The 27528-nt window shown below is 41.3% G+C and overlaps 1 protein-coding gene across 3 annotated transcripts in view; it reads right to left on the bottom strand.

The window, feature by feature from the left end:
- The window catches only part of LOC143843240 (glypican-5-like), a 471566-nt gene that overhangs the window by 348318 nt on the left and 95720 nt on the right, over window positions 1-27528 (bottom strand). For all 3 annotated transcript variants that reach the window (XM_077349002.1, XM_077349003.1, XM_077349004.1), the window contains exon 3: window positions 5381-6075. In XM_077349002.1, the coding sequence (XP_077205117.1) occupies window positions 5381-6075 (695 nt within the window). The remainder of the gene's footprint in view (window positions 1-5380; window positions 6076-27528) is intronic.

Genomic DNA, 27528 nt, shown 5'->3' with positions numbered 1-27528 from the left:
TTCACAAAGCTTCTTAATCCCACTAGGAGTGTAATTACTCTCTGTCCAAAGCTGTTTAGCACTACTGAGTTGAAACAAGGCCTCTGCATAAATGAACACTGAAATCTTGCAGAAACTATGGGATTTTCTTGACAGAAATGGCAAAATTAGCTTATCCACAAACATCTTTCTGAAAAGGTTCTATACATACTATTTATTTACTTGATTTCTATACCGCCCTTCCATATGGCTCATGGCGGCTTACATACAACATGGGGGAGACATGGAACGAATAATTGACACAAATAATCAAAAACTGAAAATGGAGTTGTGCCAGGGCTCCGAGCCTAGCTCCCTTCAGTTTCCTAAAATAAATAAAAATAGCCTTCCAAATACTAGAGAGTTGTGCTTATAAATGTTAAATTCTCTGATTCTTGAATTAGCTGCGCATTACCTCACGCAGGTGAGGTCCGAAAACTCATAAACAGGGTCATGCCTGTGTATTTTTTAGCTAAAAAAGTACTTCTTTGAGCTTCATAGACTTTTTGCAGCCGTGAAGAATTCCTCTAGTACAGCGGTTCTCAATCACTGTAACATCGCAACCCCAACTGCAGGTGCGCACACAAGCGCACAACATCTGGAGGCAGTGTGAGGGTGGCCAGTGCCATGGCTCCGCAGCCGCCGCCCACCACCAGTGTCCACTGACGCCACTCCCCGCCACCACTGTGCTGGCCACCAACCTGGTGACCCCGCGGAAGGAGCTAGGCGACCCCAATTGGGGTCAGGACCCCAAGGTTGAGAGAATCACTGCTCTAGGATGTATGTCTTTTCTTGGGGCACTCTTTTAGACTTATCTTTCTGGTTATGTGGGTCCACTGAGGAAACGAGATATAGCGAAATGGAGGGTCTTCATATGGACATCAGTCGCAAACCTATAATATGATGATTTAACATTTTTTTAAGGGGGAAATGGAACTTTATTTGCATGTTCTTATTATTTTGGTTAAAAAATTTTTGCAGTGTATGTCTGATTTAATCAAGTTGGATCATATTGTTAGTTATGAAAAACAAAATAGCAGGCTAATGAGCATGAAGATTCAGAGTATAATGTCCAGCATAAAAAGAGTTTGTTCCCACCACAGCTTTCTGAGTCTAGTCAGTCAAGGTATTTGTCAATATGTAATATAAAAAAATGCAACTGGGGTTGTGGGAGGAGCTGTGACCAACATAATTATTCAATTACAATTCATTTGACTTAAACAGACTGAAGTTTCTTTGTCACAATTCAAGAAAAAAAATTTGGCATCTCCATATTTAACAAAGAGAGTTTCCACAGTGACCTAAAATTTAATGGCAGCACTCTTTTAGCTGCGTGAAATTTCCCTGATTCCACACAAAAATCGGGTTCCTCAGGCACAGATCCAGAGGAAATGTTGCCATGGCACAGCTTTTTGGAGTTCTGGAAAACCATGAATTGCCTCCCCTCCTGGGGAGGCAATTCGTAGCAATCCAGAGTGTGTGCTGAGCATTCGAAGTGGCTTCTCACTTTTTTCCCTGCCCTCGACTATGGTTTTGCTAACCTGCAAGTCTGCCTACCTCCTCTGCCTCTCGTTTCATTCCCTCTTCACCCTTCCACCATTATTTTTGTTGTTTTTTTGTCCATGCTAGGATATACTCTCATCGTTAGGAATTAATGCGGACACAAGTGAAAGACACCCCCTTACCTATTTAGCTGCTAACTTTAAACAGTGACCATCTAATTTGTGCTCAGAACTCAGAGGGATCCCTCCAACCCCCCCCCCTAAAAGTAGTTTCACTCAAAGTGTTCATTGATTTAGCTAGTGAGGTATTCTGATATAAGTATTTTTCTCTATTTTGTTTCTCCATTTGGTTTCACTGAAATGATTTTTTTTAATTGATGGGGTGAGTTTGCTCTAGATAACTGGGTGACCTGACAAACAACCCTGCTCTGAAATTCTTTCTTTGGTCTTGTACTTAGGTCAGGTTCTTCCCTGATCAAGAAGACTCATCTTATGGTGAGTTCCCTACCACCGCTATCAGGGCTGGGCCAGGCTAGATCCTCTTGACAGCTTCCCTTCTCTCCTCCAATCGGCCTCTCTTCTTTTAGATTCACATTTCTCCCGTCCACACTTGGGCAGTCTGACCTCAAATTCTCCTCCTAAAAACCAGCTAGCTGTAGGTCAACCCAGATGGCACCATAAGGCAAGTGGGATTTCTTCCAGCATGGCACACAATTAGATTCTAGCAGATGAAACAGAAAAATAATGGCTATGATTGCTGATGCTGCAGACTGTGGAGGACCTACATTAGCTGAAGTAGTTGGGTAGAAGCCAGCATCATTGAACAAATGGTACTATGTTAGAGAGAAATGCACAGAGTCAAACAGCGGTTTAATATCTTAATGGCAACCTTTCACACGTACTAGGCAGGTATTTCGGGCAGCTTCCTTGACTTAAATGGAAAAGTTCACTATAGGCTATTTCTACAGTTCAACCCAAAGCATTTGTGTGTGTGTGTGTGTGTGTGTGTGTGTGTGTGTGTGTGTTGTTTTTTTTGCTTGCAAGTGCTATGAGCCCCCCCCACCCCAGTTTAGGACAGTAAATGCTTTGCTTAACCCTTTTCACCAACTAAGTAAAAATAGCCAACTTTCCATTATTCATTGCCAAGTCCTCAATTAGCTAAAAGAAATTCTTTATGTTAATACATAGCCTTCCCTTAGCTATTTAAAAAACGTTAACCGTTTCCTCCAAAGAGCACAGTTGTTAATTAAAACTGCCTCGGGGCACATGAAAACTAGAAGTAGGCATCTTTTATTGGAAGACATTTTCCATAACTAACATATTTACTGTTGAATAATACCAGGTGTTTCTGAAATGAAATTCACATAAGACACACATTCCTGAAGCAGAAAATAAAGCTGAACAAATAGCAAACTAATGCTGTATAGGCAATTTGACCGTAAACACATACTTACAGCAAATATGGGTATTGCAAGTGCCCCTTTCTATTTCTAACAACCAGGAAGATGATGGTAAGCTGTCCACTAAATCTTTAAAATCATTTGTTCATGGTGCACTCTTACAACCACGTCAGTGTTTGGCGGTCATGGGGCATAGGTCAACCAGTGCTTCTTCACTATAACCAACAGAATGTGCTGAGTAGGTCAGTCAGCAACCATCTTTGGTTCATAATTTCAAAGCATCCAGGGTTAGAGATGGCATGCTAAAATATGAATTCAAAATGTGATATTATGTGTACACATGCACTTTTAGCTGCTACAGATGCCAGCCTCCAGGTGGGGCCTGGGGATCCCCTGGGATTCCAGCTCCTTTCAGACAAGAGAGATCAATTCTCCTGGAGAAAATGGATGCTTTGGACAGTAGATTCTGTGACATTGTACCCCATCAAGTTCCCTGTCCTCCCCGGGCACGTTCCCCAAATCTCCAAGGGTTTCTCAACTGAGATTGGGCAACTGTACTCCCCCATCCTCTGCCAGTGGGAAAGGGGGACCTGGAAACGCTAAGCTGCAGGCACAAAATGGACTTTTTTCTGTACTGGAACGAGCAGTTGCCCACACCCAAGAGCTGGACTCTAAACTTAAAGCATTTAATATCACTCAAAAGAAACACACGGCAACACATGCCCTGCAGGCAACCCTAGTATCTCTGAACATGCAGACCTGTCTCTCCTCACTAGTGCTAATCCTTAGCTGGCCACTGAGCATCTGAAGTGAGGCAAAGGGTTTACAAGTAAGTCTTGGTGTAGAGAGCCAGCTTGTTGTAGTGGTTAGGAGCGCAGACTTCTAATCTGGTGAGCCAGGTTTCATTCTGCATTCCCCCACATGCAGCCAGCTGGGTGTCCTTGGGCTCGCCACAGCACTGATAAACCTGTTCTGACCAGTAATATCAGGGCTCTCCCAGCCTCACCCACCTCACAGGGTGTCTGCTGTGAGGAGAGGAAAGGGAAGGCGATTGTAAACTAATTTGAGACTCCTAGTAGTGAAAAAGTGGCATATAAGAACCAACTCTTCTTCTTCTTATGATACAAAATGATATGCAAACTTTCACATTCTCCAGAACATTTTATCAGGCAGGATGTTTAAATATAAATGTTCCCCTATGTGAAACATTCCCTTCAAGCTTTACCATAGTTATATAAGTTTTCTGCTAAGTTTTCATGCTAAATTTTCTCTTGCATGCTCTCTTGTATGCTCCATCCCACCAGCTCATTCAACTGCATATGTTGACCTAGGCTCACTGGGATAACCAGTAAGTAATTATATTGTGGAAACAAAGTTTGATTTTAAAAGAACATTTAATGACTTGTGATTGAAATACATTTCCATTATAGCCGTCAATTGATTTATTTTAGTAAATTTTCTGCTTTAAAACAAAATAAATTGACTGCAATAAAATAATTTGCTTATTATCCCAAGGGCCCATTATGCACAGGCCATAAGACCCGCACTCGTGGTAGCAGCGCTTCAGTTAAAATCACCGAGAATGCACGCTGCTGCCGCAAGTGCGGGTGCCTCCCGGCCCCGGGCTCCAGAAGACCCGCGTTAAGTGAACGCGTGATCTTCCGGAGCTTCCCGGGTAGGCTGGGGCTGTGGCGGCCCGGTGCTGTGCATAATCGGTAGCACCGGGCTTGTTGGGCCGCCCAGCCTCGACCTGCAGTGTCCCTTAAGGGACCTGCGGGCTCCGTGGCAGCACTGAGCTGGCAGGGGCGACCCCCTGCCCCCCCGGCACCTCCCCACCTCCCCCGCCCATGGCGTTGCACTTACCTTGGCCGGGCCTCCTAGCCCTGGTGTAAAGCGCACTACACCGGGGCAACCCAGCATGCCCCGCTCCCGTGCATTCACGATAAACGGCGGGGCATTGTGCCCCGCCGCAACGGCATGGCGCCAGCGCGTGGAATCTGGCGCCGTGCATAAAGGGCCAAGTAGACATCTTTAAAAAAAACTGATAAGAGGAAAAAAGTCCAAAATGTAATATACAAAAGCTACCTTTGAATGTTACTCTGTTGTCACAGATCGCTAGAATCAAAATTAGTTTAATAAAACAAAAAAACAAAGTTCACCTGAGCAGTATCAACCCTTTGATTAAAATTGTCTACTGGTTATCCCATTTTTCTCCATTTTCTGCTAGACAAACATGACTATTGATATTCCAATTTAAATAATATTTCTCAGAGAGTCCCTTAATTTCTTTTCAAAATGGGCTTCTAGTAAGCTTCCAACTAATTTCTGAATGTTGTAGGGGGTGAGGGTTTGTTGACAATTTAGGCATGCATAAGAAATAACAAACAATTAGCTTCAAAACATTTACCAAAGATTAAAAGGCACAGGAGTTTTTAAATTATTTTGGAGAACAGTACTTACAGTTGCAGACAGCTGTGGTCCATTCAATTGTGAATACAAGATGGCCTCATTGACAGAAGACCGAATACCCACCAGTGACAGTTCTAAATCATGAGATCCAGCCATCTCGTTACTCAGATATTCCAGGGTATAAATGTATTCCCTCCACTGAGCATCCAGTTCTGATACACTAGCAAAACATCCCCTCATGACATTTAGGCAATATCCTTCACAAGGTCTGATAAGTGTGAGGCCTTGGCAATGAGGGCAATATTGCATCTTCACTAATGCCCGGCTACATTCCTTCGTCAAAGTGGCATGCTCAGTGGCATTCAGAACTTCAATGCCCATCCCTAGAGCCTGATTAAACATTCTGCTTGCCCAGAGAGACTTTCCCAGCTCAGTTATGGCTTCTTTCGAATACCGTCCAAATGGGTTGATATCTTGCCGCGTTAGCCTCAAGCACTCTGTATACTCTTCTGACAAATCTGTAATTCCTGGGTTTATTAGGCGGCTGTAAACCAAAGGGAAGAGGCTGTCAAAGAACCGGGAAAAAGCACTTTCCACTGTGGTCTGAGCACCCAAGAGGTAGAGAGAGATGTCCGTAAAGAGCTCTTTGACAGGTTCGACTGCCTCCTTTGACAGGGACCTGTAGACAGTCTCAAAGAGGGAAGTTGTGTGGTTCTCAGCCAAGCGAAGCAATGACTCAAAAGCCGCTGCAAAAAATGAAGACATGGAAGGTAGAGAGAAAAGTCAGTAATTTCTTATCACAGATCAGCAACACAAACTATAATCTAACCAACAGACTATAACATTATATTAATACATTATTGTACTAAGAACTTACTGGGCTCTGAAGTGGGCTTGTTTCTTATCCAAGCTTTACAGCATTTGAAGAAAATGCTGATAGGCTTTTGAGATTGTATCAACCAATACTGATGTAGGTTTTAAGACTTCTACTCCAAATTCAGGTATTTCAGCATCACATTAAGAACTATTCAGATGGGTTGGCCATGTTGTTTTGAAGCATAAGAACAAAGTTTGCGCCCAATGGCACCTTTACGACCAACAAACTTTAATTCTGGGTATAAACTTTTGTGCTCACATGCTGATTAAGTGTGCATGAAGATGAAAACTGTGTAGGCCATAGAGGTGCAACTAGACTCCAAATCCAAATACTCTTTATTACGGTACTAGACCAGTAATCAAATTACAAAACTAGACTCAAACTTTGTTCTAAAGTCATTTCACTTGCAACATCCTTTCAGGGATGGGAGGAAATCAGTCTCAAGCATGAAATTGCCAGACCAACACTGCCTTGGGAAAGACCCATATTGATTGACAAATGACATTCTAACTAGCCTTCTGGCAGGTTTCTAGAGAACAAGCAAAACTGCCACACTGTATTTTATGCCACACAATATTTCACAGTATCTGGGCAATGGTCATGAAAAGTAAATGTATTTGTATAAAAGATAAGGTGCATTTAAAGTCAATTTCAAATAATCTGTAGTAACAAATCAAAGATATTGCTACAAGGTTTCCAGTTCATACATGCATGGGTTTACTCTGAAAAAACATGTTTAAAGTCAAGTCTCTGTGATCACTGGATGGATGCAGACAAATGCTCTCAGTGATATCTTAGTCTCATTAGGGTGCCTCAGGTCAATTCTGCATGAGCAAAAAAGGCCATGAGGGAGCTCATATGGATGCGGTACTAATCCCCGCATCCACATGACATCGCCACCAGGCCAGTGCTCTCCCAGGTCTGGTGCAGATTGGGCTCTCAGTAGCTCCATGCTAAGGGAATGAAGATTCTTCCATGTTCCCTTTTCATGCTGTGGGGGCTACTGGGGCCTTTCCCATGGCAGGCCCATGTGGATGAGAAGCCCAGGTCCACCTCCACTCCACCCTATGGAGGCTGGGGGAGGGTAAAAAATGCCCTGGTCAGCTTCACAGCACTGCAGGGTGAACCAGGGCTTTAAAAAAAATTCCAATCCCACCTTCCTGCAAAATAACAAACTCCCACGGGGGCCCCCCATGTGGTGGACCAGGTGCCCTGATTAAATGTGCCCCCCATGGGTACACTGAAAGCTGTGGAGCATGCAGCTCTGCAGCACTGCACCAGCGGCGGAGTGCTGCTGCCGGTGCAGAATCAGCCTTAAAAAAACTGAAAACTGCATTGAGAAAAAGGCAAGGAAAGTTTCACTGAGGAATTTGCTTCCATCACAACAATGCACCTGCTCATTCTGTAAGGGTAGCAAGGGCTGTACTATGAGAATTTCACTGGGAAACCTTTCCCCGTCCAACCTAAAGTCCTGATCTTGCAACTTCAGATTTCTTTTTGTTCTTAAAACTCAAAGTACATTTAAAGGGAACACAACTGGAGTCCCTCAAGGATGCCAAAACTACTGTTTTGATGTATAAATCAAAGATCTCAGAATTCTTTGGGGAAGGGTTAGAGAGATGGAAACATTGACTTCCGAAGTGTATAGACCTAATGAAGGATTTGTCAAGAAACAATAGTTTCACATTTGGATATTTTTGTTTAAAAAAGTTTTCTATGTGTTTGCAGAAATACGTTGTGATATGCCCCTATAATCATAATGTAATACTAAAGTAGCTTTTCATAAAGTTGTGCTAAAGCAGTTTCTAAACCCATTAGATTAAATAGACATCAACAGATCTTGTCTTGAACACAGATCTTCATTCCAGCAACTGATCCAAAATTTCTTAATCCTGTGTTGTTTATGCATAAATTCCTACAGCTTTGCTTCCTACCCTACTGCTCCATCCATCCCACTCCACATATCTTACATTTCTGTTGCAGTTATAGTTTTGATCCCTCCAGCATGGAGGAGTGAAGAGACCAGAAGACCAGCTAGGCAAGAGGCAAAGTGATTACACTCTCCACCACTACTGTGGACATCTTTAAAAGTTAGGCATGATAGGTCTCCAATATCAGTCTATTTCCAGTCCTACAAATCTAATGAGAGATACAAGGTACACCAAGTGATTTTCAGAGTAGTTAAAAGGAAGAGAGAATAAAACAGCACTGGGAAATAAATGATTATGAGGAGCCATTTCTACTTTAATTCTTGCAGTATCAGGGATTTAAAGGGAAGGGAACAAAGCTAGATCATAGTGACAAAAAAGTCAACAAGAACCCAAGTTCATTCCCATTGATGGAAGGGAATTCCATGGAATAAAACTGTCTTACCTAACCTCATTTTGCTGCATCCCAAAATGGTCTCTAACGTGCTGCTTAAGAGGGCAAAGGGCCATAAGGGCAAAAGGAGGATTTGAAGTGGAACTGGGGAGTGATGAAAATTATACACATTAACCCATTCCATTAGTAAATGGGTTTGAAGCAACCCATTGTGTAGACAATTTGCACCTGACTGGCTATCGTTACACTACTTCAAAATCGTTCTAACTATTGCTACTCTAATAACATTCAAGAGGCTATAACTTATAATGCTGAATGTGTTTGAAATCCTAGTGCAGGAAAAAAAACCCTATCAGATTTAAAATGGTTCACTCCCAAACAGAGGCCTAGCTTGCCAAGTTTCAGCTTGAAGCAGGTTTTTACAGCAAGCTGTAAAATTCTGAAAATGGAGTTTATAATGGAAAGACTGACACTGCGATAACTGCAATATCATTAACAACACAGCTCTGCTCCAATAAAACAGCTTGTATTGGCCAAGACATCTCTATTTAATTTTTTTCACTGTAAGTGAAATACAAACCACATTTTATTTGATGGGGGGAAAGCTTTAAAGCAAATTTTAAGTGTGAAAATAAATGTCACTGAAGTCCAAGCACTCCAGCATACACCTCTCTCTGCTTCTCTCACTCATTACTAAACATATCTCATGGTGTCTCATGCATCTCATGTTGAAAAAGAGATACGAAGGCCATCACTCCTTTCTCTGGCCTATTTAATACTTCACACCCGAAAAGTGGATGCTTAAGGAATCAGTTAGGAACACACTTATAGAAGAAGAGGAGGGGACCAGTGGTAAAAAGCAACAGTCTCAGATCCACCCAGGATGCTTTTGCATTCATCACATGTATAGCCTTGGATCAGTGAAATCTAATGAAACAGCATGCCCGGATGAGCTGGGCATACAAGTGGTCTAACAATCACTCATTTGTGACAACATTCTATATATTCTATCTCATATAGCTCGAAAATGGACACTTATGTGTGCCGGGCAACATGGATTACAAACAATAAAGTGGTAGCTACCTTTTTTCCAGAAAGGCATTTCTATGTGCAGGTTTTTGTACTCTGTGTTAGTGTGACTGTAATAGGATGCTTCCCAGACCAGAAAAAGCTACTTAAACTAGCAATGCAAAGAGCCAGCGCGGCGTTGGGGTTAGAGTGTTGGATCTGAGAGCCCCAGGTTCAAATCCTTGGAAGCTAGCCGAGTGGCCTTGGGACAGTCATACACTCTCGGCCTAACCTACCCCACAGAGCTGTTGTGACAATAAAATGGAAGATATAAAGGTGGGATATAAACAATAAAACGTGGACCTGCACGTAAGCAACATACATCATTCCATCTAGATTTTTTCCATGGTCAGCCTCATTAGGTGGGTAAATACATCATTAGCTCTTTGGGTGTGTTATTATCATTAGCATCATCATCATCATTTAGATTTATATTCCACCACTCACAGCAAGCTGCCACTCATGGCAACAAATGTTGGTTTCTTGTATTTGCCTTTGCCTACACAAATCTTGCTTTATGAAGCAAGCAAAATGTAAAGAGGATATTGCCAGTCAGAAGCTTTTGAGCAGTGCTACATATTCTTTTGTCATAAACCTTTTAGGCTATTAAGTCTAGAAAATGGAAGTCAAATTACATCACATTTCAGTTCAGACTAGATTATCTATTAACGCTGTCTAAATTAGAATCCTTCATCTGGCAGGGTAAAAAAAAAAGAGTGACCTTTTCATTACAATCAGTTATCCTAATGGCATGTTGTTTTTCCGTAGTTATAAGGCACCATGAGATGGCTTCAGACAATCAAATTGTTGGAATGATGGGGTAGTCCCAGCTCTCTAATTAGGAAAAATGATGGTTCATGCAGATGACTACACTCTATCACAAAAGAGAGTTTCCGCTTCAATTGTACAAAGCAGACAACTTACCATCTTCTTTGTTGAGTTTTTAAAAATCATGCACTTTTAATCTGCCTCCCACAATCCTTAATAACTGGTTCATCAGTACAACACTCAGTCTTATTGGGGGGAAAGGATGCCTATTTGGATTGGATAGTGTAGAAATTTTACAGCCAATGAATACCTAAAAAAGAAAGTGACTTAAATGCAAATCTATTTTAATTAGAACACTCTAATATCTACCTCCTGGGCTTTAATTAGAAAGACTGTGTCCCATGCCCTATTAAGAAATGGAAACATTCCACCAAATTACAGAGCTTATCTGTCTCCATCACTCTAATGAGAGACAGTGCAGAAGAGTGAAGAGATAGTGGACAGCAGTGCTGTCCTATGCACGGAGTTTCACCTTTAGTCCACTGATGCCAGTGGGTTTTGCACAGTGCAGCTCTGCTTAGGGAGTCACTGTAAGTGATAATAAAGTCCTGGGTTATTTTTATTTATTTATTATTTAGTTTATAGCCCGCCTTACTCCGAAGCTCAAGACAGATTACAAAGATGTCGTACCTTCAATATAAACCCCCTCCCCTGAAACCAGCACCCCAATAAGACATCAAGTAAGTAAAATTTTCTTCTCCCCTCTACATACTATCACCAGGGGTCCACTTGATGATCTAGCATAGCCTCAGCCCGAGGGAGGCCCAGCGATCTTAAGAACCTGACGTCAACCAAACACCTGGCAGAAGAGTTCCATTTTACAGGCCCTGCGGAACGTTAATAGTTCTGTCAGAGGCCTCAACTCTCCAACTCTCATTTCACCAGGTTGGGGCCAGGGCTAAAAAGGCCATGGCCTGGATTAAGGCCAGGATCATTTCTCTGGGGCCAGGGACCTCTAACAGATTGGTACCCACAGAGTGAAGAGCTCTGCAGGGAGCATAAGGACACAAGCAGTCCCTCAGATAGGTCGGGCCTATGCTGCAGATGGCCTTAAAAGTTAAAACCCAAACCTTGAACTTGCCGGAACTGGCAACTAATGCAGCTGCCTCAGTACCGGTTGGATATTGGCCCTCCAAGGTGTACCAGTGAGGACCTTAGTAGCTGCATTCTGCACCAGCTGGAATTTCCAGGTCAAGGGTAGGCCTCCATTAAAATCCCTCTACTGCCACCAACTTAATACATGGCCTTTGGCAAGTCACCCTCTACCTGTCTCAGTCCTCCATTTGCAACTAAGGATGTGCAAACATACAGAATTTTTCAGATTGAGATATACATTTCTTTATAAATAATTGATGTCTTAGTATATCTTCATGTATTTTATTTTGCATTTGTGACCCACCTTCAAGTGTAGGTGTGGGATATAAATTCCTTTATAAATAAATATTGAACTCATAAAATATCGATATTTCACAACACTCCCAAATTCCAATACTAGTTTGGTATTTGTATTCAGTCAGTATTGAGGAATGCCATTTTTTTTCAGCACCATCATACCCTATGGGGACAATTATATTCAATGTTCCCCATAGCATATAATAATCAATCTGGGGATATCTGGGGCTCAGGGACTGTTTTTTTAAAGCAAGAGACCCCAGATTTTCATCTTAGCTATTAGTGCCTCCCCTCAAAGAAAGCTCCAAGTTTGAAAAAGTTAGGATAAGGAGGTCCAATTATATGGGCTCCCCAAAAGGTTGCCCTCATTCTCCAATGGAAGAGGGGGAAAGGCATTTTAAGATAATGTAGTCCCTTTAAAATATAAATGCCTTTTGTAAGCTGTGGTGTGAGTGAACTTTGAAGGTGTTTAAAAGGATGATAACCCTTTTAAACATCCTTCAGCTATCCACATTTCTAGAAGATCCTGAATATTTTTGGAATTTTTTGAGCACAGTGATTTCAGATAACCAAAAAATATCAAAATCTATTTTCATCTGAAATAGTATCAAAAAGATCAATAAGTTTTTTTTGGGGTATTTCTTCAGCTCTGATTAGCCAAATGTGCATCCTTATTAGCAAAACTGAGAGAGTGAAAAAACCTAGTTTAGCTATAATATATTTGAAGAACTTTGAATCGCTAACAAATGCTATGGAAATGTTTGCTGATGGTATTCATTCTAGTTTTGATTTGAAGATGTATAAATTATCTGTTGGAATTGACACAGTGATTCTACCCAAGTGCCAATATTCTTTCCCTTAAAGAGAGCAAAACTCATCAAATTAGACAAAGTCTAACCATAGCCATGCAGTATAAATAGGAGGCAGAAAAGAAGAAATTGTGAATTGACAATTGTGGACTTGCAAAAAAATCAAGAAAGATTTGCAAAACTATTAAGATGATTAAATAATTGAAATAAACTAGATCTTTAATAAATAGCTGAGGAAGAAAGAAAAGTACAACTACTTTATGTTAAACAAACATAAAACCGAAAGCATGGCTACATGTCTAATTGTACTCTCATTCTAAATCCCTTAATTTAGATGACACTAAAAATTACTTGACAGTAAAAATAACTTGAATATATTCCCACATTAATATTATACAAATTATTTAGTATGAGTTGGTTTTATGGAGATTATATTTGTAGTTCATTTCACTGGTATATTTCATTCCACTGATATGTATTTGTTTGTGATGCAAAAGAAATGTTTCACAGTAGAGCAGAGATGAACCGAAACCGAAGATAGAAAACCCTGGATTTCTGGGACTCACTTCTTTTCATTTAAAGAATTGTTATAATTTCAAAGTATCTGGACAAATTATCACAAGTACATGTACATGCTTCAGTCTTTTGGATGGCATAAAAATGCTAAGCACTTTAAGTCTTTATCCAGATCTTTGAATTTTTAAAATATATACACACAGCAGTGAATATTTCATGATAATGGGTTAAAGTTATCCTCCAAGGAAAGAGTTCTGTTCAAACATTTTATCATGTGCTCACAGCATGCTTGACATTGCAGCTGATGTTGTGTCCGTGATGGCCAAACACAGCTGATCAAATATAGCTCACCTCTGGAAAATTTACATCTACAGTGCCAGTCTTTTAAAATTAGCACATGGGAAGGAGCCAAGTTATTATGAGATTCCACACTTGCTTTGACTGTAGATTGGAGGTATCAGGAACTTAACATGCTGAGGAGTTAATGAGCTAGCCCACGTTGGCTGATTCATAATACAAGGAAGATAGCACTTTAATGTCCAACACAGAAAAGATTACCCTATAATCACATACTTTATACTGCATACCAAAATGCTGTGATTACTCATTTAATGCCCCAACTGGATAGCCCAGGCAAGCACAATCTCATCAGATACTCGATGGGAGTGGTGGGGGGAAATGGAGAAAACCAGCATCAACTGATACTGGGTCATCACTTTCTGTTTCAGAACAGGAATGACATCATGATGCTCTATAAATTTTCAAATTTCAATGGTAAAAACCACAGAGATTCAAACATTTGTGGTACATTATGATGTCACTTTCTATTACAAAACAGGAAGTGATGTCTCCACAGTTTCTGCCCCCTCTTCAACTTCTCCAAGAAATTACCAGCCTAATCCTTCAGGACACTAGCATTACCCAGGTAGAAGGGAGAAATTAACACCATTAGAGAGATACTTCCATTTGGCTGAAAAGTTTCTTCCTGTAGTGTATGCTGTAGACCCTGAGGCAGCTAAGATTCTTGAGGTGCACCAAGAGCCTCCAATTGGCAGGAAAAAGTGACTGACTATACCAAGTATGTTTGGGCCAGCCAACTGGCTAGAGAAAGCCCTTACCTGGGTTTCTAAATGTGGATGGATCTGGAGAGAATAAATGAAGCTACAAGGAGCTGAAGATGAGCCTGTCCTCCTAGCAAGGCACACAGATACATGAAAAAGGGGTCCAGGAAGAGGGCCCTTGGGAAAGTTAATAATAGGTAAGGAGTCAGATCATGAAAAACAAACAGTAGGGAAGACTCATCACAACTGGCAACAAGGTGAACACAAGATGAAACCAGGGATTTGAATGAGGTTTTCTGGTGATCTAACTCCAGAATTTAAGTTTCATCTCCACCTGTGCAAACCATAACCAGATGCACAGCATTTCACACTCTGAACTTTATAGGGAAATGGTGACAATGACAAGATGGCATTGACAGATGATACTTTAGTCTAGGAGAAACTGGGGGGAAAGGCAGGGGGAAGTATGCCTGGATCAGAAAAGGAATTTTCATAAAAACCTAGATATGACTTCCATATGGCATATACTGAGAACAGGAAAAGGCAGATTGCATGAGAGTATGTAGGCTCCGTCTATAGTTCCCTTAAAATTCGCCTCTGTATTTGTTGTACAACTCTAACTAATATTATGTATTTGAACAAAAAAGAGAGAAATGCTTTCATGCTTAGCAGTTAAAGGTTCTCTGTTGCTGACTATGTATATGTTGACATGACAACTGAGCATTTCAAAAATTAGGCCCAGCAATGCCTGTATCCTCATTCAGCCCTTTCCCCTGCCTGTCTAGGGCTGCAAGCATGCATTAATGAATACTGTACTGCTGTTGCACAAAAGCAATAATTCAAAACTAGATTTTCTTTGTGAGTAAAACTATCTATCTTGCAACAATATCAATAATGCAGGCATGCTTCTTCAATTAGTCACAGAGAACCACATTCTAAATTAACATTAGCCCAAAGATCCACAAATACTTCTATCCTAGCATAAGGTCTACATCTCAGGGATGCTCAAAGCTTTTCCATTCTTCCACTGGCAGCTGTTCAAGGAGGGAACCACCTGCCAACCACAATTCCCACTGAGCAAGCACCTTTCCACTTTCTTGAACAAGAGGGCGAGTGTCATACTTGGGAAGGGTACTGAGAAGAGCTAGAGATGGTTTCCAAGTCACTGAGTACTACTGCTATACTGCAAGCATAGCACAATATACAATAGTGTTGGGTAGAACCTTATAATAATTTATGAGAATGGATTAATACAGGAGTAAAAAAAAAATTCTATGCCGCCCTTCCCCAGGGGCTCAGGGTGTCTCACAACCATGTAAATATATTAAAATTAAAACATTTCAGTTATTCAAACAAAGTTATATTAAAACTGATGGGAGGGAGGGAGAATAAGGTGCTGTGCTGATATAGATTCAATGGTATCCGGATGTTATTTTCTGTGTAGGGAGGCCAGTTAATGTTGGTGTTCAATGGGCCTCAACCAAAGGCCCAATGGAATAGCTCTGTCTTGCAGGCTACACAGAGCTGTTTTAAATCCCTCACCTGGAAGAGTGTTCCACCAGGCCCGTGCCAGGGCAGAAAAAGCACTGGCTCTGGATAAAGACAGTTTCACTTCTCTGGGGCCAGAGATCTTGGGCAGATTTTGTGTACTTGAGAGTAGGTTTCTCTGAGCGATAGGGGCCATTCTAAGTCATGTTAAAATTGCAACTGTTGATTCCAAAAACACTATCCTCCTGAGTAGTGAGATAGTGGGGGGGATGACAGAATATTCAGTATAAGAACATGATCTAGTGGCATGAAAGAGAAGCCTCTAGAGCAGTGGTCCCCAACCTTTTTATCACCGGGGACCGGTCAACACTTGACAATTTTACTGAGGCCAGGGGGATAGTCTTTTGCCGTGGGACGTCACCGCCGCCTGATCCCCTGCTCCACTTGCTTTCCCGCCGGTGCCCCTGACTTCCTGCCGCCCACTGGGGGGCACTGCCAGCAGCAGCTGCACAGTGCCATGCCGAGGGGGAACCCCAGCCATGGCGGCCACCAGAGAGCACCAAAGGTGAGCCAGCGGCAGAGTGGCAGGTAGCCCCCGAGGCAGCAGCCGGGGAGGAGGACGAGGAGGAGCTGTGGCCCGGAACCGACTGATCCATGGACCATTACCGATCCCCAGACCGGGGGTTGGGGATAGCTGCTCTAGAGAATCTGGGGAGCCCTAGAAAGAGCCTGAAACAATGTGGTACTTCAAGGGTGAAGTCTTTCAGAATCTATAATGGATTCTTTAGTAGTTTTGTCAAAGATTTCATTTCTCTGCTTGATAGTTTTGTACATCAATTCATATTTTAATGGCTTTGCACACAATTTATCAAGTATCTACATCTGTGTGTATGTCTATGCATAATATACACATAATGTCTCAATCCAAATTTATGCACACACAATATGAAAAATGTGTTCTTTGGAATACGTTTTAAGAAAATGAGGCCAAAGTAAAGAATCTCAGGTTAAATTCAAGGGAGATGTGATTTCTGCATGTGAGTGATGAATAAACTGAAATCATACCTGATTTGTAGACCTTGGTGGTACTAGTTCCCCAGCAGAGTAGTTTTACACTACTCTGAGAAAATATTACCTAGTTTGCAATACTACTGCCTAACATGAAAAGACAAATGAGTAGCATGTGAGTACTCATCACTGCTCAGATAAAATATGCTCATCCTTCTCTCAGCTGAGGATTTCTGCTGATGGAAACGTGAATTTTTGCTGACCACTTCCATGCTGTTCCTTAGGGGTCTCACCAGCATATGGGGGAGGGAATTTGGGTCTGCAATAGGAGGGGAATGAAAAAGTTGTGCTTCACTGACAAAAATCTTCCATCAGCAAATATTTTTCGTGGGAAACAAGCCACTTTAAGCATGATGAAAATCTGAGTGTGCATGTACAGTTCTTACACTTACATTGAAACAGGAATGTTATTCTTTGATTTTTAAATTAATTTACAGAATGAATAAATATGTCCCCGGTGTAATGGCTAAAACACTGTAAATCTCAGACAACACAGTCACTCTGAAAGAAGATGTAATGCCCAAGGAGCATATTAAATTACAAAACAACTGAAAACAATGAATACATTAATGTATTTGCAAAACATTTTAATTTCCTGCAAAGCCTCAAGTCTGCATTCTTTCCAGTTCTGTAACTGCTGACAGCAAAAAGTTTTAAACAAACAAAACTTTAGTTTAACTATTCTCTACTGAGTACTTGTTATTATTCTACTATTACTTTAATGCTTGCAGACCCTCCCCAATGGATGCAATTGCTTTCAAACAAGCTGGCAGCAAAAGCTCTATTGAAGAACCAAGTTATATCAGTGACTTTGTGCAGATAAAATACTTTGTTCTGGGTTAGTTTGCATGGATCACAGAGATTCACTAGAAAATAAGAATTTGTGGATTTGGGAACATTGTCATGGGGGCATATCCCTCCCCCCCCCACCACCCAGTTCCATGCCCCCAATCTGAAGCAGGTGATGAATGGCTTGCCATGGTAGATGTCATCTCTGTCCTGATTTTGGGATCAGGGAAGGCATAAAGCATTGTGGAGGCGAGGAGGTGAACTCAGTTCTCTATCTATTCCTGATTATGGACAAAATCCAGGGCAGAGTCTGCACTTACTTTGTTTCTTCCATTGTCAATCCTGTTGAATTCAGATCGCTTTGAACTCGGATCTTCCTCTTCCCCCCCCCTCCCCATTGAAACAGGAAAGTCTTCTGCACATGGTTAGGGTAGTTCAGAAGGGGGGGGGGAGCCAAGCCTCTTTCTTTCTTTTCTTGAAGGGGGGGGGGGAGAGGAGCCAAGCAGGGAGCCTCTTTCTTTTATTGGAGAGGAGGGGGAGAAGATCGAAAAAGGCAGAGAAGGGAATAAAAATCCAGGACCAACAGAAATTGAGAGAAATTAGGGGCTTCTCCTTTAAGGCAGATTGGTCACATGACCACCTGTGGCCAATCACGGGTCCTGTACCATGGAGGAGAGCCACGATTCAAAACAATGCAATTTTAAAATATATTCTGGCTTAAAATCACTCTAAAATATCACACAATAAAGGTAGGGTCACTTCGGATCAATCCTTCTTGCTGCAGAAGGAAATTTTAAATCGCCCCAAATCCAAAAGGAAATCTCATTCTGTGTAGAGGGCAGGGACTGAATCGATCTGGGGTTGGAATAAAAGCTCCATGCAGTTTACACCCAGATGCTGGCCTCTCTCAGACCTTGGCAAATGACTGAAGTTGGTCTCCTATCAGACAGTCCTGCAGTAGGCTTTTTAACTGATTGGTTCCTGGTCATTGGAGGCGATAGATCTCTGTAGAAATTGGGAGTGGTACCTCAGGGGGCAGAAGCCTCTAAAATCCTTGCTTTCTCTGCCTTGCATAGGTCCTCACCAGCTTTGAAAGGAACTGGATTATTATTTTCTACTATCTCTGTCTTCGATGCCTGAAGTTGGTGGCATGTCATGGTCTGGAGCTTACTTTGTTTTCCTAAATTGTTTTAATCTGTTTACAGACATAGGTGGCCAAGGAGAAGGGATTCCCATAGACAAAGAGGATCATAATAGAGAATGGGAAGAAACATCTTTCCTGGATCAAGACTTTTTGCACCCCAGGATCTCCCTTGTTTCTGCAGCAGGCCAGGTGGGAACTGGCAAACCTGGAGATGAAAGGCTAGAACATTCAATCCTGTGGTGTGCTGAAAAGCACAGGAGGAAACGGCACCACCATCACATCGCTTCCGCCACAGACTGGTTTCACCAGTCTGCTGAGTGACAAATCCCAATGTCACAGGCCCCAGAATCAACAAGTTCTCCTGCATTCTGCTGCAGGACCCAAAATCTCCTTTACCTCCCCCCCCCAATAAAAAAAAACACTGACCTGATCTCTGAAACCTCTGGCCTGCTTTCTGCTTGCCCAGAAACTTTCAAGTCACCAAAGGCAGAGCTGCCCTACATTCACTCCACCTGACTGCTTCTTCCTGAAGCCTTAGCACTGATACCTCGAAGGCCATCCTGAGACTCAAAGCTTCAGGTCAGTTAGCTCCTGTCATGTTTGGGAGGTTTTCCTGCAATCAATCTCTGGTGCACAAATCTTTGGACATGAGTCTTCTTCTTTGTCCCCAAAGAGCCTAACAACCTTAAGTATTCTGAAATGTATTTAACACTTTATTTCCATCTTGAAAGTTCACCTAGGCTGGAGCTTCCTACCAGAGCTGTAGGAGTATCCAGAATGGAGGGTTAGCTGATCAAATCAGGACAGACTTGCAAAAAAAAGTTTCAAAGCCCTGCCTGGAGCTGGCGGAGGTGTGACCTAACCACTCTGGATGACTTCCCTCCACTGAAGGAGAAAACTTCTTCTGTAAATTAATATGTTATTCTGTCAGGTAGGACAGGCAGACAGTAGACAGAGAGAGGGACAAGTAGTACAAAAATATTCATAAGTGAAATACTCACTGTGGGATTAAGAACAATGGAGTGTTTGCTTTTTATAGGGTTTTTTTCCAGTGTTCAAGTGCTGCTTGTGGTTCAAATGTGGAAGCAGTCACCCGTCACTGCTTCTAATCAAGTGATTCTTTGCATTCCTGAAGTTGTATCTAGATATATTAAATTAGCCTGAGACACACCATATTTGGAAACACGTTATGACTGCATTATGAGTATGGACTGCCTCATACAATAAAGCCGGCTCACATACTGGCATGAGATAGTAAATGGGATTAAACAGAGACACAATTCTTTAACATTCTGCCAGACTAGTGCATTGTTAACTTTACTGACAACTGTACCCTATGCCAATGGATAAAAACAGCATCTGAAATCTGTCCATCAGTAAGCATCATCTAAACATAGCTCAGAATTCAATTCAACATAGATAAATACCTTGTTTGCTTTTGCTACAGTGGACAGAATATGCCCAGCTTTATCTTTATAGGATTTGTGTGCAAGCATATTATGCACCTCAGGGATTCCATCTCAACAACATCTAACAAAGATATGCTGGGCCAGTTTACAGGCTCCTGCTGAGAGCAGCAGTTGAGCATGACTCAGCTAAGCTTCCAGTCTGGGGTAATAAAATATGGTGTCTTGTCACATGGTGACAGATTTGAATTGAATCTAGTGTGTAAGATCAACTTCTGCTATAACTACTTGTCTTGCTTTAAAGGCAACATTCAAATCACAGTGTTCTTTCAACATATAAACTTGGGTTTTAAGGGATGATAGTGCTTAGATTTTCTTTTGCATTCTGTTGGAAACAGGAAACTCATTTTTTTTTCAAGTCCAAGACCTCATAGACTTTAGGGTTGTTCTCAGAAAAGTCATTTGGTGCAGACTCTCTGCAAATGGAGGTTTGTGCAAAGGACATCCTCACATGCCATCAACTCTTTGCACATGGAAAATTAGCGTGTCGGGGAGAAAGTGGATAAAGCTTCAGGCAGGGGGAGTTTATTTACCAAATTTAACATAGATTATTTTTTTAAAATCCTTGTTCCTCCTCTACTTTTATCTTCCATTTCTGTAGACACATATGCTGACTACAGTGAGTTATATACACAAATAACCAGTCTGTTTATTATTCTCTATACTGCATTTCAACATAATTGTATATTATTTTATATAGTGTAATTGGATAGCAGTGTTTATTCTTGTAAAAGTGGGGAGCTTAGAGTAAAGCAGATTTGTCAGAGTGGAGAAAAGGCTGGAGTCCAGATGTGGCATAATCTATGGGATGCCATTTTTTTCTGCTACATTTTAGTGAAGGAAGAGTCAGGGAATTCACTTTGGGAGGGACTGAAATCCAGACTGACTCAGAATTCCTGAGAAATGTAACTGTGGCCTTTGTGAAATCTTACAGCTTGATATTACTCCACACATCCAAATACTTATCCAATAACTGTGGAAAAGTTCTCATACAAACAAAGGCTTCTAAGCTAGTCCACATCGGTGACAACTCTATAGTGTGTGATGCCATAACATCCTATTCTGGCCAAAAAGAAGAACAAGTGATGTCACTTTGTCATGCAGCACTCTAGGACTCCTGAGGATTTCTATGGCAAAGTCCTTTTTTGATAGACATTGCAGTGCCACACAATGTTGTTTTTCCTCCCCCATTTACTACCACCACTGAGCATTGAGTGCTGGCAGGTGAAGTGACATGGAAATCCAGCAGGTTATTCCTTGATGGAAACAGGCAAATGGCAATCTTCACACATAATGGAGTAGTTTCTCATACTGAAAAACTGAAACCTGCAGTGTGAAAATGTATAGCAGGAAATGAAGCTTGTCCTCCCAAATCACCTGGCTTCTGGACTCAAGGGTTTGATCATGGGTTTCTGACTTCTGGATTGAAATATCTGCAAATCCATCCCCAGAGAGGTTTTCCTAGGGAGTTCTAGTGCCCATTCCGGGTTGGAACATATCATTACAGCTGACAGGTGTAATACACAAGAGGAGCTCTCTCCAAAATTCAAGTGAAGAAGACTAAACCTGATATATTACTAAAACACAGGAGAAGCACCTTACCTCAAAGTTATGCAAGATGAGGCTTCAGGAGTGTCTCTTTCCCTGATCACATTGTCCAGATGCTTTTCTGTACAACATGAGGTTTATGATGCCTTCAATCCCTAAACTGAGTCTAACTCTTCTATGAGATGCTGGGAATGATGAGGGGATGTTTCAGAAACCTTTCCATACATTTTTCAAAAGGGCACTAAGCAGCACTGGTGTTTGGTTTTTAAATGATCACTGAGCCACTGCGATTCCAACAAATCTATGACCTATTGTGCAGAAGATAACCACAATTTCCATAAATACATGCCAGCCAAATGGTTCTGAATAATTAATATACTCTGAACTTTCTTACTAATAATTTACAAAGGAAAAGGAACATAACATGGAAGATCACATCTATCCAGTAGTCTACAAATAAATATGGAATCTGAACTTCATGTTCTTCAACTTAGAAATCAATACGCAGTCCCTCACATGCAGGCTGCATTTATTTTATTTACTAAACAATTATATCCTGCCTTTCCTTGTGGCTCAAAGGTGTTTTGATAGGATGAGTATGGGACAAGATACTTCAGAGGGGGGGGGTAGGAAATCATGTATGACCAAAAATAAATAAAGCCAACCATATTTATTATTTATTAATTAAATTATTTTGTTGCAGCTCACCCAAAGAACCACTTGGCAACCTACAAAACTAAAACTGTATAAATATGATTAAAATAAGATAAATAAGATAAAACAAAAACAAATAAATATAAAATATTAACATAAATATTAATCTGTTAAAATCTGTGGCTAGCTCCACACCACAAATAAAAACAGCCCAAACAACATAATTGCTCTACAAAGGCCAATCTCAACCATTTAGTCTTGCACGCCCTGTGGAAACTAAAGAAGGCTGGCAGGGCCTGGTGCCTTCGGAGAGTGTGTGCATTCCACAGAGTAGGGGCCACAACTGAGAAGGTGATAGGGAAAAGGTCCCAAGATTTCCTCTGGGGTTACTATCCTCTAGGTGGGACCTGGAATTACAGTTGATTGCCAGACGAGAGAGATTAGATTTCCGGGAGAAAATGGGTAATCTGAAGGATGGAATCAATGTAAGTTTGCCAGGTCCCCTAGTATGGCCAAGGGTCCCCCACTTTCTAGATGCACTTCAACCTCTCCAAATCCCCCCAACCCCTTCCAACCCCTTTGTTATGAGTATTTTTTTTAATCCAGATTTTTCTGGACCTTTGTATATCTAGCAATTGCTACCATAAAGCCTAATCCTTTGAACTGTAAGATAAATATAGGCAGAAAGTGTAGTGTAGCAGTAAAGTAGGAGAATGCAGTCTTGGGCTGTTCCAACAGAGGTATCACATCAAAATGGCAAGAGGACATACTCCTGCTGTATACCACATTGGTCAGACCACACCTGGAGTACTGTGTGTAGTCCTGGAGACCTCACTTCAAAAGGGACAATTGACAACATTGAGAGGGTACAGAGGAGGGCAACAAGGATAATCCAGAGCCAGGGGATCAAGCCCTATGAGAAAAGGCTGAGGGATTTAGGAATATTCAGCCTACAGAAGAAAAGGTTGAGAAGGGACATGACAGCTGTCTAAGTATTTGAAAGGTTGTCACTTAGAGGAGGACAGGGAGCAGTTCCTGTCGGCAGCACAGGACACACAGTAATAGGTTTAAATTACGTGTAGAAAGGTAATGGCTAGTAATCAGGGGGGGAGCATAGTCAGAATAGTTCAGTGCCTGAGGATGAGGTGAGTTGCCCCTCACTCGCAGTCTTTAAGCTACGACTGGACAAATATTTTTCATAGATGCTTTAGGCTGATCCTGCACTGAGCAGTGGGTTGGATTAGATGGCCTGTCTGGCCCCTTCCAATTCTGTTATTCTGATTCTAAGCTTTGTACTTCTGTTCAGGATCACTGAGAATTTCTCAGGAGCCTTGGCATCCTTCCTGCTACCTGGAATTAATAGACAGTATTGAACCGAAGTCACTATTTAATATAGAACACAAATATTTATAAAATATAATTTTTGCAAATCTTCATGGACAGTTATCTTAAACTGCTCAATCAGGCACTTAATATCTTTTGATATTTAGGTTCGTTAAAATCATTGAAGCCTGCATTAGAGATATATTTAGGCTCTAATTCTATATTTTTTATTTATTTTATTTTAGGACTTGTATACCGCCACTCTCACAGTGGTATATACAGGGGCTTTAAGCACCGGGATCTTTGTAGCAAATTGGTCACTGAATGAAAAATCGCCATTTAAAATAGTGGAATTCGTCGTTATGCATACCTGCCTTTGTAGTGGAATCCAGTTGCGTTTTGTAGCGTTTCCCACAGGCTTCCGGTCTCGGCAGAAATCGCTAGAAAGGAAGCGCTATTGCCAAGCTCGTCCCGCCCCTGGCCGTCAAGCAGCCAATGGGCAGCCGTTAGCATGCTCCCAAACAGCCCCTTTCCCTTTAAGAAAGGTTTTTTTAAAAAAAAAAACAGACCCATTGCAACGAATCTGTGTTAATTCGTTGCAACGGAGAGACCCATCCAGCTGCCTAGTGTGTTTGAGCTGTCGTTTCATCGTTGCCACGCTCCCTCCGAGTGAAAAAAAAAATCCCCCCCCCCTCTCACGGGCCCGATTTTCGGCTGAATGAATGTGTAAAAAATAAAGGGAAAATACATCAGCAAATGGGCTTCTCTGTTCTTTGTCCTTAGTGACTGAAGGGGAGGGACTGAAGTCGGGGAAGCCTCTAAACTGAAAGAGGCTCGCGGGTGCGTTTATCCCCGCTCGCTCGGAGAAAAAAAAATGGCGATCGCTTCGCCGGAAGATCAGAGAAGAGAGCCAGGGGGAGGGACTTTGTAGAAACCACAACAATGTTAACGCACAGGTCTTTTTCGCTAGTGTTGCAGATTGGTTGCAGGAGTGTATCGCTTTCCGGAGGGTGAATCCACTTTTGGGGATTTCCCTGAAAGCGCTACAAGGAAGCACTTTTTGCAGATTGGTTTCAGGTGTGTGGCAGATTGTCGACGACGTTGTGCATAACAGCAAATCAGTAGCGTTTTCAATTGGCAACCATTGTGCTATTTTGAAGGCGTGCAAAAAGCCCCACAATTTCCAATGCGCAGACCTCATTCACATCAATGGAATTTAAACAGTTGTATAACTGAGGATCAGACTGATCCTGTAGGAAGCAATACAGTAAGTAAAGTATGAAGTTACTGCAGTACACTTGCTCCCTTATGACAAAAAGGTTGGAAATAGTTTACGTTTAAAAAAAAAAAACAGCCGTAAATGTGCTTGTGCTACCTTCAGGCAAACTGAAGTGGAGAACAGCGGAGGGGGATAAAGAAAGAAAAAAACACAGCTGGACAAGTTGCCAGATATTTACAGCACAGCTGAATGAATGCCACCACCAGGAGTAGAGAATGCCAGTGGTGTGGTGGGCTTAAATAGACTGCAGATAATGTGCATATTAGAGCTCAGAGAGAGATCATCAGTTTTGACAGGTGCACTGCAAAGTACTCTCTATTGCCTACTATGTAGATCAGTAATAGCCATGGACATAGAACGGTCGTGCTTGGTAATGGCTGCATGTAGGCAAAAAGAAGCAAGAGAGATGAATTAATGTACAATGCCCTGAGCTGGCTTCAACAGGAGGGTGGCATATAAATCAAATTAATCAATACAATTAATATATTACAATTAATATATTTTTCCAAAGCAATGCCACAGGTCTAACAGGTGCCAAGCTGGCCTCTGTCACAATTCATCATTATATATGCATGTATTTTCTGGCAAACAAATTCTCTCAAATTTCCAGTAACTTCGAGGCAAAGTATCTTATTTATGTATCTCATTGAATTATTATAAAATATTATCGGGAGAAAAAAAAGATTGGATTGGTTGTTGTTTTGTTCCAAGTAAAAGGAACTATATTTTCTACTTTTCTAAAGGAAGAATACAATTTTGCCAAGATACAAGGTTTTCTAAAGACTTCTGGGAACCTTTTCATTAACTGAGCAGCAAGTAGATGAAAGTCTCTAGAGACTGTCTGTTTGCTCCCCTGATTAGGGAGTTCAACTGGCAGTAAGGAAAGTAATAAACCTGCTCAAGAAGGTCACGAACCATTTCATGATTTCCAGCTGAATTGGTTAGGTGGTCCACCACTGACCCATTCTTAAACTCAAAAAAGAAAAATAATAACAAAAAAGCTCTGAATATAATAAAGCCCCCTTTATTTTTATGACATTTGTGTTTGTTTTTGGTTAGTCTGTTTATTTGTACAAAGGATAATATCTAGATATTTTCAAAATCTGGGTGAGGGTTGTGTGGAAAACAAATGGGGTAGAAGATGGCAGTTGTTCTTTTTCTATTAAATTCTCAACAGCTTATAAAAAGTAGCAAAAGTGCACATTTATCAACAGCGAAATCCAAAGAAAACAATATCTTCTGTAGAAAACAGCAATAAAACTACCCTATGCCCTTCCCAAACAACTGAAAACTTCTACCCCAGAACTGTCATCTGGCTCAGAAACTAAGCACCATGGGTCCTTGTGCCAAGATTCAAAGTCTCAATTGCACATAGGGGGGAAAGAATCATCATTCACTATGGCAGCCAAGCAGCAAATGGGGCAATTTTCACAGTCTCTGTGTTTCTAATTTCATAAAAATAGTGGGCCACAAAAGTTTCTGTCTTGTCTCCTGAGCTCTATTCACATAGATACCACTAGTTTCAACTGCCCATCTTTCTTCATGCTGTATTTTGTATCATGCAAGATCAAAACTAATAAAAAATATCCAAAATGATCTGGATTTAAATCATGGATGCAGCAATCTGTCAAATGAAACTTATGGTGGATGCAGATTTTCTGACCCTTCTGGAAGATGATTCCTGGAGTTGTAGGGGCCCATATCCCCAGAAATCAATGTTCTGGAGGTTAAACGTGACCAAGCAGGGAGCAAAGTGGAACATGCTAGCACACACACTTCTTTGACCGATAGAATTGCTGCATCCAACTATTTTCTCCAGGGGAACTAATTTCTCTCCTCTGGGGATCAGTTATAATAGTGGGAGATCTCCAGATAGCACCTGTAGGATAGCAACGTTATATGTAAGGAGACTTGATAACTAGCCAAATATCAGTGAAGAAACAGTTACCAGTTATAGTATAGAAAGAAAACTGACACAGCCTATCATTTCTAATCAACCAATATTTTTTCATATCCCCATTGTTCTTCCCCTTTTTATCTTGTACATCATTACAAGATTTGAGAGGCTTTTAAAAGTCTTCTGGATGACTGCAGTGTATACTGTTGTATACAGTATGTGATACTGTTGTATTTGAAGCAAAAAGCTGAAATGGTGACCAGGACAGGAACTTTTTTAACCCATAAAAAGATGGGTTGTGAAGGTAAGAATATGATTTCTTCTCTGAAATCAAGTTCTCATAATCTCCTTGCACTAAAGCCAGTTTGGCTTGTATTTTACACATACACTTTTCAAGAACCGATTGAGATTACTGAAACCTCCCATAAATGGGCTGTAAACATCTAGGTTCCCCACATACATATACATACATATATTTTTTTAATATTGCGGTCCATGTTGCAGCACAACCACAAACCTACATTATCCAAGGTGAAATAAAATCTTCTTTCAAGTGTCCACAGCCCTCTTGGGATCAGGCAGGCAAAACACAACCCCTTTTCTGTTTTCTGAAGGTGGGAAATGAGCTGGGAAAGTGGGGTCGGGTGATCGAGCAGCTTTCTCCCAATTA

The sequence above is a fragment of the Paroedura picta genome, chromosome 8 (genome assembly GCF_049243985.1).
Source record: "Paroedura picta isolate Pp20150507F chromosome 8, Ppicta_v3.0, whole genome shotgun sequence".
NCBI classification, from domain to species: domain Eukaryota; kingdom Metazoa; phylum Chordata; class Lepidosauria; order Squamata; family Gekkonidae; genus Paroedura; species Paroedura picta.
The sequence above is the reverse complement of the archived record's forward strand: the minus strand, read 5'-3'. Positions and strand labels throughout refer to the sequence as shown.